This window comes from Notamacropus eugenii, chromosome 2 (genome assembly GCF_028372415.1).
Source record: "Notamacropus eugenii isolate mMacEug1 chromosome 2, mMacEug1.pri_v2, whole genome shotgun sequence".
Classification (NCBI taxonomy): domain Eukaryota; kingdom Metazoa; phylum Chordata; class Mammalia; order Diprotodontia; family Macropodidae; genus Notamacropus; species Notamacropus eugenii.
In genome coordinates this window covers 102780039-102792387 of record NC_092873.1, presented here as the reverse complement: position 1 = coordinate 102792387, position 12349 = coordinate 102780039, and the positions used below count along the sequence as shown (strand labels likewise).

At 45.0% G+C, this 12349-nt stretch overlaps 1 protein-coding gene across 3 annotated transcripts; it reads right to left on the bottom strand.

Moving 5' to 3' along the window:
• Positions 1-239: 239 nt before the first annotated feature.
• On the bottom strand, positions 240-12063 carry PRICKLE4 (prickle planar cell polarity protein 4). 3 transcript variants are annotated; one of them, XR_011974250.1, is made up of 8 exons: positions 11560-12062; positions 8400-8563; positions 7757-7885; positions 7073-7210; positions 5990-6193; positions 5448-5643; positions 674-1487; positions 240-394 (listed from the first exon to the last, which is right to left on the bottom strand). XR_011974250.1 is itself a non-coding variant. In XM_072642083.1 (7 exons), exons 2-7 carry the CDS (start codon positions 8535-8537, stop codon positions 1135-1137), a joined length of 1158 nt encoding a protein of 385 aa, XP_072498184.1. In that variant the 5' UTR covers positions 8538-8563; positions 11560-12062; the 3' UTR covers positions 570-1134. The 3 variants fall into 3 exon arrangements, 2 of the variants coding, with proteins under 2 accessions (XP_072498184.1, XP_072498185.1); XM_072642083.1 differs by lacking the exon at positions 240-394 and having other exon boundaries at positions 570-1487; XM_072642084.1 differs by lacking the exons at positions 240-394; positions 5990-6193 and having other exon boundaries at positions 570-1487; positions 11560-12063.
• Between the last annotated feature and the right edge of the window lie 286 nt (positions 12064-12349).

The following is a 12349-nucleotide window of genomic DNA, read 5'->3' as shown; positions in this document are numbered from 1 at the left end:
CGCGGCCACAGAGGAAGGAAGGAAAGGGGAGCGACCCCGGCCCCGGCCGAGAAGGCGAGGGCGGCGTCTTCCCGGGGAGAGGGACCCAGTTACCTCCGGAAGTCGTTCCTGTCGGTGGCAAAGCGATACGCGCCCCGCAGCCACTCCCCGACGCCCTCGGGGGCTCCAGTTCCTCCGCCGGAGGCCCCTGGGGGCGACACCGCCTGAGGCGGCACCGAAGCCCCGCTCGCAGCCATGGCAGGTAGCTCCAAGGGCTCAGCTCCACATGGGCGCGACTCACCAGCACGGCTGCTCGGCGCGCCTTGTTACGTCACTTCCGTCCAGGATCTTTTCTCCTCCCCTTCCCCACCTGCCGCTGCCGGGCAGCTAAAGACCGACAGGGGGCGCGCGTGCCCTGCGGAAAGGACACGTGGTTGGAGATTCCCCCTGCCCATCTAGTCACATACTGGGAACCTGGGTCGGATGGCCAGGGCTAGAGAAAACAGAGCCAAAGGGCGGAACAGGGACATAACTAACATGAATTATCCAGTCCAACACCGATTTGAAAATAACCACAGAAGAGGGAAAAGTAGATTTGCTCCAAGTCACGCAGTCAGTTTTATTTACACCACTCACTGTGTCAATACACCAGTCAGTCAGTCAGTCAGTCAGTCAACAAGTACTTATTAAGTACCTGCTTTGTGCCTGGCACAATGCCCTCATTCAAGGCTAATAAATGCTTGCCACTGGATCCCAGGTTTCAGAACTATCCCAGCCTTCACTGAAGATGTGGTTGGCCTGAGGACAGCGGTTAGTGCAAGCCTAGTACATGTAGCTTTAGCTGGCCTGGCAAACATGGAGCTGGCATAGTCCCCAGAGGTTGAACCTATGTGAAGAGGCAGAAAAGCATATGCTAGTCATGAAGATGAGTGTCTTCACCCCACAGCAGAGTCCTACTCACTCACTCCCACCCCCAGGACTGGGATCTGAACTCCTTGCCCTCTGCTGAAATGCCAGTGTTCTTGGTGGATGCAATCTCCTTCACTGTGGGGACTCCAGGCTTCTTTTTATAGAGGGGAAAGTCTTCTGCTGGGACAGAGGCTCAGGTTCCCACTGCCTCACCACCTGCATCTGAGGCAGTAGTGAGGGTGAATTCTAGCAGAGCCTACACTGTCTCCCTGGGGCTCTGCCCCCAGGAGGCAAGTGGAGACTGTCAGGATCAGCAGGGCTCCCCTCCCCAGGCTGGGGTAGAGGCTGTCCAAGAAAAAAGCCATCAGGCTCAGAGTCTGAAGAGGAAGAGCAAGTGGGGCAGGGCCCATCCTCCCCTGGACGTGGAGTCCTCAAAGTGTGACTGCGCCTTCTTGCTGTGGGATTCTTTTCAGGGATTTCTGCACTGTTTAGGAAGTTCTGGGGAATCTCATCTTTCTCAGGGCTGTCTCTAAGCAGCTCCATTCTGTTTTCAAGGCAGGAACTGGAGGAGACATCAGTAGGATCATTGCTCTGGGAAGCTGTGAGAAGGAAACAGGTTGACAGAGGTCAACCTTTCAATCAACAAGCATCACTCTGACCACCCTCAATCTTTGTTGCTGGATTACTTTCCACTGCTTTAACTGGAAGCATACAAGGCTCCACTCCTTTTCAGTTTCCTTTTACATGTTATCTTTCCCATGAGAAGGTAAGCTCCCTGAGGGTAAGGATTGTCTATATTTGTATTCCCAGTGCTTAGCACAGTGTCTGGCATACTTGTAAGTGATTAATACACAATTCTGGACTTGACTTACCTGTAACCTCGGCTTGGCATTTAGAACTTTTCAAAAACCTACCTTTTCATCATTATATATTCCCCTTAACACAATCTGTGGTCCAGCCAAACTGGCCTTACTTTTTCTTAAAAAGAAGAATACTTCCTATCCCTGGTCTGCACCTTTGCACCCTGGCTATCCCCACCAAGCTTGGAATGCACTCCTTCTTCTTATCCCTCTCAACAAGCAAGCACCTACTATGTGTCAGGCGCCATACTAAGCACTAAGAATAAAGAGAACAGCAAAAAAGTTCTTTCCAGGCTCAACTCAAATGCCACCTTTAATTAAAAAAAAAAATCTTTCCTGATCTTCCAGGGGCTAAAGCCTTCTCAAAAAATTAGCTTGTATTTCTTTTGTATACACTTCTCTCTATAAATAAACTACCAGATACAATGTAAACTCCTTGAAACAAGCCACTTTCATTTTCTGTTATTGTATCCCTAGTAACTACCACTTAAAATCGCTGAAGGACCAATGGTTTGATACTCTGTGTCAAGAGCTAAAGGTGCAAAGACATAGGGTCTAGAAACTTACATTTATAGCTGGAGGCAACCTTAAAGGTCATCGAGTTCAACTAGGTAGCAGAATGGATGAAGCCATGAACCTGGAGTGTGGAAAATCTGAACTCAAATTCTATGAATTGTCTCATCTTGCAAGTAAGAAAAACTGAGGCCATGAAAGGTTAAGTGACTTGCCATATAAGTAGTAAGTGGATTCTACATGAAATGGTCCCCTTTGAGCCCTTTTGAGGACCAGTCCTCAACTCATCAAACTCTGAGTCCTGTTCAAATATCAAATTCCTTCAGTGCTTTTGGTATCCAACTTTGAGAGAGAGGGTGGAAGAGGACAATTCCACTTCAAATTGCTGAAGGGAAAGACTCTGGGAAGAAAGAAAACTGGCAGTCTCCATTATGTCCCTATATCCAGTTTACTACTCTAGAGATTTCAAGGAATTTCCTCTTAGGGGAGATCTAAGACCCCCTCTCTTGCCGGAGTTGAATTAACTTGCTCCCAGTGGGAGAGTGCCTTTACTCTGTGTTGTCTGGGATATACCCTCCTATGGAGGATATTTGATTTCTTTCTTGCTATGATTTACATAAATAGGTTTCTTTGCTATTTGCTGCATTCATTATGAAACCAGGAAAGGGGTCAAACCTTGTGTATGCAGTTCGGGTACCCCTTCCCCCAAAATAACAAATCAATCAGAAATTAGACAGAACCTGATCATATCCCCTAGACTATAATATCTAACAGAACAGATTGATATACTTCTAGGTTGATACTCTCTCTCGCTGAGGAAAGCAGAGTGGTAGTCTATAGCTCCAACCTCCTGCTTCCCCTCTTGGTAGGAATAAAATCTCCCTTAGAGAAGGGTAGAGGGAAAAGAAACTAGAGATATCTCATCTGCCTCCCTTTGAGCCACACAAGGACGGCCCTCACTACACATGTGAGACCCACTATTCTCTTTGCTACATGTGGGGGCTTTGTCTATAGGAATATAAATTTTGGTCATATTTTTACAAAATATTGGTGAGTTTGGAAGTGTTTGCCTTCTCAATGGGGAGGGAAGAAAGGAGAGAATTTGGAACTCAAAGTTTTAAAAAAATGTTAAAAATTGTTTTTACATGTAGCTGGGAAAAAATAAAATACTATTTAGTATTTAAGCTTAATTTTTTTTTAATAATAAAAATATTGTTTGGTTTGGTGGCTAGGTTTTTTTTCCCCTAGAAGTTGGGACAAATTACTTTCTGTCATGTGTTTTAAATGCCACATAGAGGAATTTACACCTTCTTTAACATAAAGATTTGAACTAAATTGGGGACATAACCAGTACAGTTCATTCCCCTTTTCCCAGTACACTTTTTTTAAACTCAGTCTGCTCCTTCAATGACAACCTCAGACTAATCTGATGCCTCTTCTTACTAACCCAAAATAAAACTCAACAGACATAGAGGCTGGGACTCCTTAGCAGGTGGTGCCCCTCATCCTACCTTCTTCCTTAGTGCTCCCACCTCTGTGGCTAGAGGCAACCCTGTGAGAGTACAGGGAAGATGCTTTTCTATTCTGTGCTGAAACACCCTCCCCTTCTCTCCCCAACAAGGGTCTAAAGAGTGAATAAGTACGCAAGTTTTGGGGAAGCATGATGGAAGCAGGGGAAAGGAAAAGGAATAATTAAGTTTTGGGAGTCAATGAGCAAGGATCTCTAACTCCCAGATCTACAGTTACATTAATTCATGACACTGCTTAGCGCCCCATTCAAGACGGGAATGTCTGTTGCCCTTAAATGAAAAGAAAGACAAACTGCTGACTGCATAATTGAGAGATGTCTGAGATTCCAGTTCTTACACCAGAGCATAGCAGAACCAGATTAGAATGCAACTGAGAAATATTTAACAAACTAAATAAAAATATGATAGAAGACAATGTTAACATGTGATTTTCTAAATTGATATTTGGCTAGCAGGGATCCTTATTTATGGTGTAGTGGCCCTCATTTCTACTTGATGGACACCACTATCTTTGACCAAGATCATGTAGCTAAACATTTTAGTGCCTCTGAGCCCCAATTTCCTCATCTTTAAAATGAGGAGAATAACAAAAAAGTACTTTATAACATTAACTGGCCTCAGAGGCAGAAAGACTAGCTCAAGACCTTGAGAACCTACTGGCTGCGTGACCCTGGACAAGGTTCTAAGACTGGAATTGGAGGAGTAGGTGTCAATCTGCCTTGGTCAAAGGAGTTTCCAGCACCCAAGAAATCTTGTGGGCCTCGGAGTGGAAGGAGATAGGAATAGCAGGGAAGACTTCTATGTAAAGGTAGCTATCATTGTTAGCTTTCCAAAACACATCTGCTGCTCTGCTTGGTCTCAACTCCTTGGAACAAGATGCCCCTCCCAGATTAAACTCATCACCTCTAAATTAGGGCAGCTAGGTGGTATATAGTGGCTAGAGCACTGGACTTGGAATCAAGAAGACTCATCATCATGAGTTCAAATTCAGCCTCAGACACTTACTGGCTGGGTGACCCTGAGCAACTCACTTAGCCCTATTTGCCTTAGTTTCTTCATCTGTAAAATAGGTTGGAGAACAATATGGCAAACCATTCCACTCTCTTTGCCAAGAAAACCCCAAATGGGGTCACAGTGTCACATACAACCAAAAATCACAAGCACAAAACCCCTAAATTACCACACTCCTAACTCAAGCCTTGAATGACATCACTTCCCTCAGCCTCCTCTCTCTTCTGACTGAAGAACTGGATGAGGGAGTAACAAACTCCTCTTAATGTCTTCCTTCACAGAGCGAACAAACTGGACTTTTTGCCCCACTTTACTCAGCATCTGATGCTCTGATCTCAGCTCCACAGAACCAGATACAAGATGCCCTCCTATGCCAAGTACTCCCTGGTGTCCCTTCCCCATCCCCCAGTACCACTTCCCTTTCCTGCCTTCTTTTATGTGTGGTCTCCCCCCATTACCCTGTAAATTCTTTGAGGGCATGGACTATATTTTTATTTTTATTAATCATATTCCCAGAATTTAGCACAGTATCTGGCACAGAGCAGGTATTTGATAAATGTTTTTTAAGATTATACTGGATTGGAACTCAGACCTCTCTAGCTATCTGCCCCATACCCTTCCCTTTAAATTGGTTCCCCTCTCTTACCAAAGGTCTCTCCTCCAGGCTGGCTGGGGTCAGGATCAGAGTGAAGGCGACTTTCAAAGCATCGAGGGCAACAGGGGCCACTGCCAGGCAGAGCATACTGCCCAGAGCTAAGAGGTCTTGTGCAATCTAAGCAGCAGAAATGATCTTCATGCCAGCGTCTCCCTGCTGCCTCTGTGCACCTTCCAGAGAAGATGAGCTGCAGACGAAGAACAGAAGGATAGATGTGAAGGGGCCTGCTTGAGATTGGGGAGGGTGAGAAGCTTACAGACTGTAAAAAGTGAAGACTGGCTTAGGAAGAGGCAGGTGGGGCCCTGGATAAAACACTGGACTGGAAGCTAGGAGACCTGGATCCTCAGAAGTGCTCTGCTGCTAACCAGCCACTAATCTGACTAAGTCCATGGGCCTCAATATCCCAATCTATAAAGTGAGGGTATTGGATGGCAATGGTTCTAAGGCTTGGTTCTCAGGAGGCCCCTACCTCTTCCCCTGCCTAAGCCACTTTCCTTCTATTCTTCCTCCCCTCCCAAGGGAACCATACCTACTTGGTCACAGGCAGGGCAGCGGGGTCTGAGCAGCTCTGCATGGTGCCTGCCGCAATACAGATGCCCCTTGTGGTAGAAGTAGATCAGGTCTAAGAGGGCCTGGCTACAGACCTGACAGGTGAAGCAGTCAGGATGCCAGCAACTCCTTTCCCCTGCTCTAGCTGCAAACACCCCAGGCTCACCTGGTTTCAGATTTGCACCACACTGTGGGATAAGGCTTAGCATCAGGAAAGAACCAACAGAAATTTCCCACCCTCTCACCTTCCAGCCTCCTGCATGTGGCTTCTAGAACATCTACACCTTTCACTTCGGCCTCCAAAAGGTCATCTCCAAGCCAACTATTCCTTCCCCCACCCCTCAACCTCTGCCATTCCCCTCCAAAGAATGCTTACCTGTTCATACATATGCAGGCACACACACATACAGACATAGATATATACATCCTAGCCTCTATCATATTCTTTCCCCAAATCCACCTTCTATCATAACCTTCCTCCACTTTTCTACTCCTCCATGAAGTGTTCTCCCAATTCTATTTCTGTAATTTCTGCCTCCTTCTTACAGCTTCTTCTAAAAAAAATTTTTAAATTCATTTTGAACTTAAATGTAGGAAGACAAAAAAATTAACATTTCATGTATACAGTACAACATATAAAGAGGATTCATATAAAACTAATTAATTTCCATTTCACACATTTTTTTTTAAACTATGTAATAGGTATTATACATTTCTTCTTTTTTTTTAAGGACCTGATATCTCATCAGTGTAGGATTCCCTAGATAAGGAATTTCCTCTCCCAAACCAGATCAGAACCTTCGCTACAATTTACAGTCTTAGAGTATTGCTTAGGTAGTGTGACTTGCCCAGGGTCATACAAATGTGGGACCTGATCTCAGGTCTTCTTGACTCTGTGCCATACTGCCTCTATAGACCCCTCCACACCTCCATAATGCAAAACCAGCCCTTCCACGTGACCCTTGAAGTTGAAGCAGAGATCCATAATGTTAGGAAGTATGAGTAGATAACAGTGGCTGATTAGGTCATGATGATGCCAAAAAGGGTGGGATTCTGGAGCAACTCACCTTTTTACACATGTGCCCTTCAAATCCAGGAGGCACCAATCGGATGACCCCCTGACCAAGGGCCTGCTGTCTCCGATGGGCACTGAACAGCCGAAGCTGGAATCTCTCTTCTTCCCCAAGCATTGAACAATACCGTTCCTGTCAAAATTTGTAGTGATTTGTAGTGCAGCAGTTTTTGGGGGAGGAGCAAACTTAGATCAAAGTAAAAATGCCTGATTGTTAAGAAGGAAGAAGAAAGATTATAGAGCCTTCTTGTTTAAAAAGGAAAACTAAGAAGAGGAGGCCAGTAGGTAGTCTAATAGGAGAGAGAGGAAGACAGCAGAATGCAAGCTATCTGAATCTCACTTCTTCCAGAAAACTTTCCTTGATAACTCTCAATAGCACTGATCTCATAGCATCATAGAATGAGAAGTGACCTTATCCATGATTTTGTCTAAACTACTCTTACTTACAATAACTTTTATTATTACTCTCCCCTTGTTTGACCCATTCATTCTTGTTTCCCAATTAGCACTGCAAAAATTTCAAGTTCTAGACACAAAGTGATCTCAATGAATACAGGATGAATTGAGATGAACTTTCCAGGACCGAGAGGATAATGAGAGAGAGAGAGAGAGAGAGTCAGAGACAGAGAGAGACAGAGATAGAGAAAGGAGAAGGGGGAGTTAAGCAGTTGGGACTCACATCACTGTCTTGGGGAGGTAGCTGCTGCAGGAGAGTCCGGATCCGAAGCCAGTCAGGAGAATTGCCAGGATCCACATGGAAAGACTCCAGGTCATGGTGTACAGGTACTTGAAGAGACAAGGCAGGGACCTGAAGCAGTTGATGGGAGTTAGAATGCAGCTGGATTTCTTTCATCAACTCTTCAACTCCATGGGCACATTTCCTTTTGCACTGGGGAATTCTTTCTATGTTCCTGATTCCCCTTCATCAAAACCCACATGGCTTGAACCATGCCAATAATTATGGAGATATTTAAGGGAGTTTAGGAATACTCTCCATATCCTAAAATATCTGTTCACTAGGGCCTGAAAGATACTTCACTGCTAGAAACTCATTCATTTGTGCTAAGTATTTGTCCTCTTCTCATCCACTCTTTTAAAAAATGACTATTTAGGATGCACAAAATCTCTGATACCAGTAGTGTGAATGCTCTAGTTGGTTTAATTTTCATCCAGAGAGAAAACCTAAGGGCTGTATATCTGGAGGTGGGGAGAGTTGTATGAGACAGTTTTGACTGAAGCTGACTCAACTGGAAAAGAAAATTCCCCAAACACAAGATTCTGCTTGTCTAGGAGGGAGAAGAGGAAAGAAGAGCTTTTATTACCTGAGAAGGTAGTGGATCTGTTCTTTCCTCCTCCAGGGTGCAGCAGGATCCACTGTCCAATAAGCGGGCCGACGTCTCCTGATCCCTGGAGGTGGATTTATTTTGGTGGGAACAGACTTCGGTGAACTCAGACAGCATAGAGGGATCTACTCAAGGAACAGTGTCTGTAATAATTAATCATAATAATTATGATGTTAACTAGCGTTTATACAGTGCTTTGAAGTTCACAAAGCACTTTACAAATATTATCTCATTCTATCCTCACAACAGCCATGGGAGCTAGGTGCTATTATTATTCCCACTTTACAAATGAGGAAATTGAGGCAGCCAAATGTTAAGTGACATGCTCAGGACTGTACAGCCAGAAAGTGTCTTAGGCCAGATTTGAAGCATTATTCCTGACTCTGGGTTCAGCACTCTATCCATTGCACCACTTAGCTGCCTGTGTAAGGAAGAAAGAGTCATGAAATGGAAATCAAGAGTCCTGGGCAAATCACCTAACCTCTCTATGCTTCAGTTTCCTCATAGTAAAATGATGAGTTTGGAATTCATGATTTTTAAGATCACTTTGTATCATTCTGTGTCCTGCTCTTCATTAAGCAAAATCAAATCTCCACACTGTTTTTAGTACATGCCATTTTGACTCAAAAGACCTGAGTTTGAATTTTGCCTTTGGCACTGTCTAGTTGTGTTGCCTTAGACAAGTTACTTCTCCCCCCTAAGCCTTAGTATTCTCATTTGTGAAATGAGGGGGTTGAATTAGATGATCTCTGAGTTCTCTTCTAGCTCTGTGAAGGTGATTCTATGATTCTGTCATCTTCCCCTAATTTCAACCTGCAAGTCTTCTCTCTTTTCTTCCTTCGACCCTCAGCACTGTCTCAGACGTCCATCCAAATCCCACTCACCTTTCCAGGCTCAGACTCATGTAGTCTTCCCTGATCATGTGAATCCCCACTGATCTTTTCCTTCTCTGAACTCCTGTTGCACAGATTGCCTCTTGCACTGTGGCATTTAATTTTTCTATCATTGTTTTCTTTTTTTTTCTTTCTAACTAGACCATAATATCATTGAGTGAGGGGCAGCTAGGTGGTAAAGTGGATAGAGAATTGGGTCTATAGTCAAGAAGACCCAAGTTAAAATCTGACTTTCCTAGCAGTGTGAATCCAGGCAAGTCACTTAACCCTGTTTACCTCAGTTTCTTCATTTATAAAATGAGCTGGAGAAGGAAATGTCAAACCACTCCAGCATCTTTGCCAAGGAAACTCCAAAGAATCAGACACAACTGAACAGCAAACATCATTGAAGACTGATGTTTATGTGTCTCTGGAATCTCCTCCCTCCCCCAACCCCCACCATCCCTTCAGCTTAGCACAGTGCTTGAAACAAAATGATCAATAAATATGTTGATTGATGATTGGGTTTTGGTCTTGGTTACCTCATCTCTAAAACTGGAATAATAATTCTTGAACACAGGTTGCTATAAGGATTTGGCTTTTGTAAACCACACATCCTTAGGTGAATGGGAATTTTTCTTATTTAAAGATCCTGGCAGCGGGGTTGACGCTCAAAGTCTAGATCTGGTTAGAGAACCTGTGGCCTTCTAGGTCCTAGGTCTTTTGACTGAGTCCAAGTTTTACAGAACAAATCCTTTCATTAAGAGGATTTATTCTGTGATGTTTGAATTCATTCAAAAGGCCAATCTTGAGGACCTAGAGCACCACATGTGGCCCTGAGGCTGCAGGTTCTGCAACTCTCGTAGACTATTAAAGCAGTAAGGTGGCCCTGATCCAACAATCTCTCCATCTGCCATCAGATTTCTTTATGGGTGTCCCCTTTCCTGCTCTATACCACCCACACTCCATTTCCTTCCTCCTACCTTCCCTAGGGTTCTGTGCTAGGTTTCCTGTAGGGTGGAGACCATACCTGAGGGTTTACTCTCATACATTCCTCCCCTCCCCATTCAGTCAGCCATTTTCTCACAGGACACTGAGCTCCTGAGGAAGAGAATCTTTGAATCAGAGCATCTCAGAATTGGAAGGAGCCTCAGAAGTCATTATGTCCAAACTATATCTGAACAACCTCCCTGGCAAGTGGTCATCTAGCCTCTACCTGAAAATCTCTTATAAAGGGCAAGTCACCAGCTCCTCAGGGAAGGGAGGGGGAAGAAGAAAATCTGGAACTCAAAATCTTATAAAAGTGAATGTTGAAAACTAAAATAAATTTTTTAAATGGATAATATAAATTTTTTAAAGTCACTAGCTCCTCCTCAGCAATCCCTTCCACTTTAGGACACCTCTAACTGTCAGAAAGCTTTTGGCTCCCCTTATGACTTCCACCAGATGTTACTTCTAGTTCTGCCCTCTGGGGACTGACAGAATTTAGCTACTCCAGAGTGCAAAGAATTTACATGTGCATAACTGGTTCAGTGGGAAAAGCACCGAATCTGTGGACAGAGGATCTGGGTTCCAATCCTAACTTTGCTTCTAAATAACTATGCCACTTAACCTTTCTATGTTTCACTTCCCTCGTCTAGAAAATGAGGGGGGGTTGAACCAGCTGGCCTCTGAGGTCCCCTTCAGTTCTAAATCTAAGATCCTATAAAAATGATCATTATTTCATTTGAAAACTGTGTCCTCCTGGGTGTTACCGTCTCTCATAGGCTTTGGGTCTTCATCCTAAGACATATGTATGTGTGTGTGTGTGTGTATACACATACACACGTACATACATACATATACACACATATACATATGCACACACACACACAGACTTGCCAGAAAAGAAATAGCTACTTGACATGGAGAATAATATTTTCTAACAGCAAACATAAATGTTTTCATTTTTCTTGCTCTCTATCTTGATTCTCCTCCCCAGGCAGCTGTCTGCCTTGCCTACTCTTACTTTCAGCCCTGCTCTAATCGCCTTTTCAGAAAAACAGTTCTTAGAATATAGGAAGATAGCAATCCTGTGTTCTTTGGTGCTAGAGGGAAGTCGAGTATGGATGGAGCTGGATTCCAGAATGGAGCTCCCTAAATGATGTTGACTTGGACAAAGGGAGTTCCAATCCCCTTAAAATCACACGGTACAGAAAATCTCTTCCACCTCCAATACCTCCCAGGCTCCCTTGGTCCCAACCCCTAGGCCCTCCCCATTCACTTGCCTGTAGCTTTCCTCGAGGGGGCAGGTGCTGCGGAATTCCTAGGGAGTGGAGGGTGGCGAAGACGCAGTTTGTTCGGTCCCGGGATAGGGGTACTCAGCATGGAGCTGAGCAAGAATTCTCCTCCTCTCCTAACCAGCTCAATGATTAACCAGCCGCCCGCCTCGCCGGGGGCAGTGCCCTCTGGGGCCCCAGCGCAGGCCGGATGGGTGGGGAGGAGAGGAGAGAGAAGAGACGGGAAAGAGGCCGGATTCCGGCGTCGGATCCGCCTCCAGAGAATTATCCTAGCAGCCAAACCGGAGGGGAGGGAAACAGGGCACATAGGGAGCAGGAAGGAAGCAGATCTACTGCTCTGCTCGACACCTTTTTCTTCCTCCTCCCCTCCAGTCCCCAAAGCTGCGTTAGGTTGGGGAACTTGGCGCTATCACCCTCCCTCCAGAGTACGGCATCTTGCCCTGTGCCGCCCTCCATTCCCTTCCTCTCCTCTCCCCAGCCCCTCCCCCTCCAATTTCTCTCTTAGCCGGAAGGCTGCGGGAAGAACAAATCCTGGAAAGTAAAAGGAGTGTGTGGGGTGCGGGAAAGAAGGCAGGCGGGAGGAGCGCTCCCAGATATCCCGGTACAGAGCCTTACCCTCCAGGACTACAAGTACAGTAAAACATAATAAAATATTGGAAACTTACATAGGTTTGCATACATTTATATGCCATTTATTTAATGTAAAGTGAAGATACACCCTTGTCTCTCCCTATCCTGAAAGTGACGGGAGTCCTCGCGCTTTCCCTGAATGTCGTCC

What these genes read in the sequence shown, in the direction of transcription:
- PRICKLE4 (XM_072642083.1), bottom strand. Translation starts at nt 8,537, where the DNA reads ATGCTGTCTGAGTTCACCGAAGTCTGTTCCCACCAAAATAAATCCACC. An exon ending in CAGATCCACTACCTTCTCAG is followed by an intron (nt 7,886 to 8,399) that starts GTAATAAAAGCT and finishes CAACTGCTTCAG; the next exon opens with GTCCCTGCCTTGTCTCTTCA. An exon ending in AAGGGCACATGTGTAAAAAG is followed by an intron (nt 6,194 to 7,072) that starts GTGAGTTGCTCC and finishes CTTATCCCACAG; the next exon opens with TGTGGTGCAAATCTGAAACC.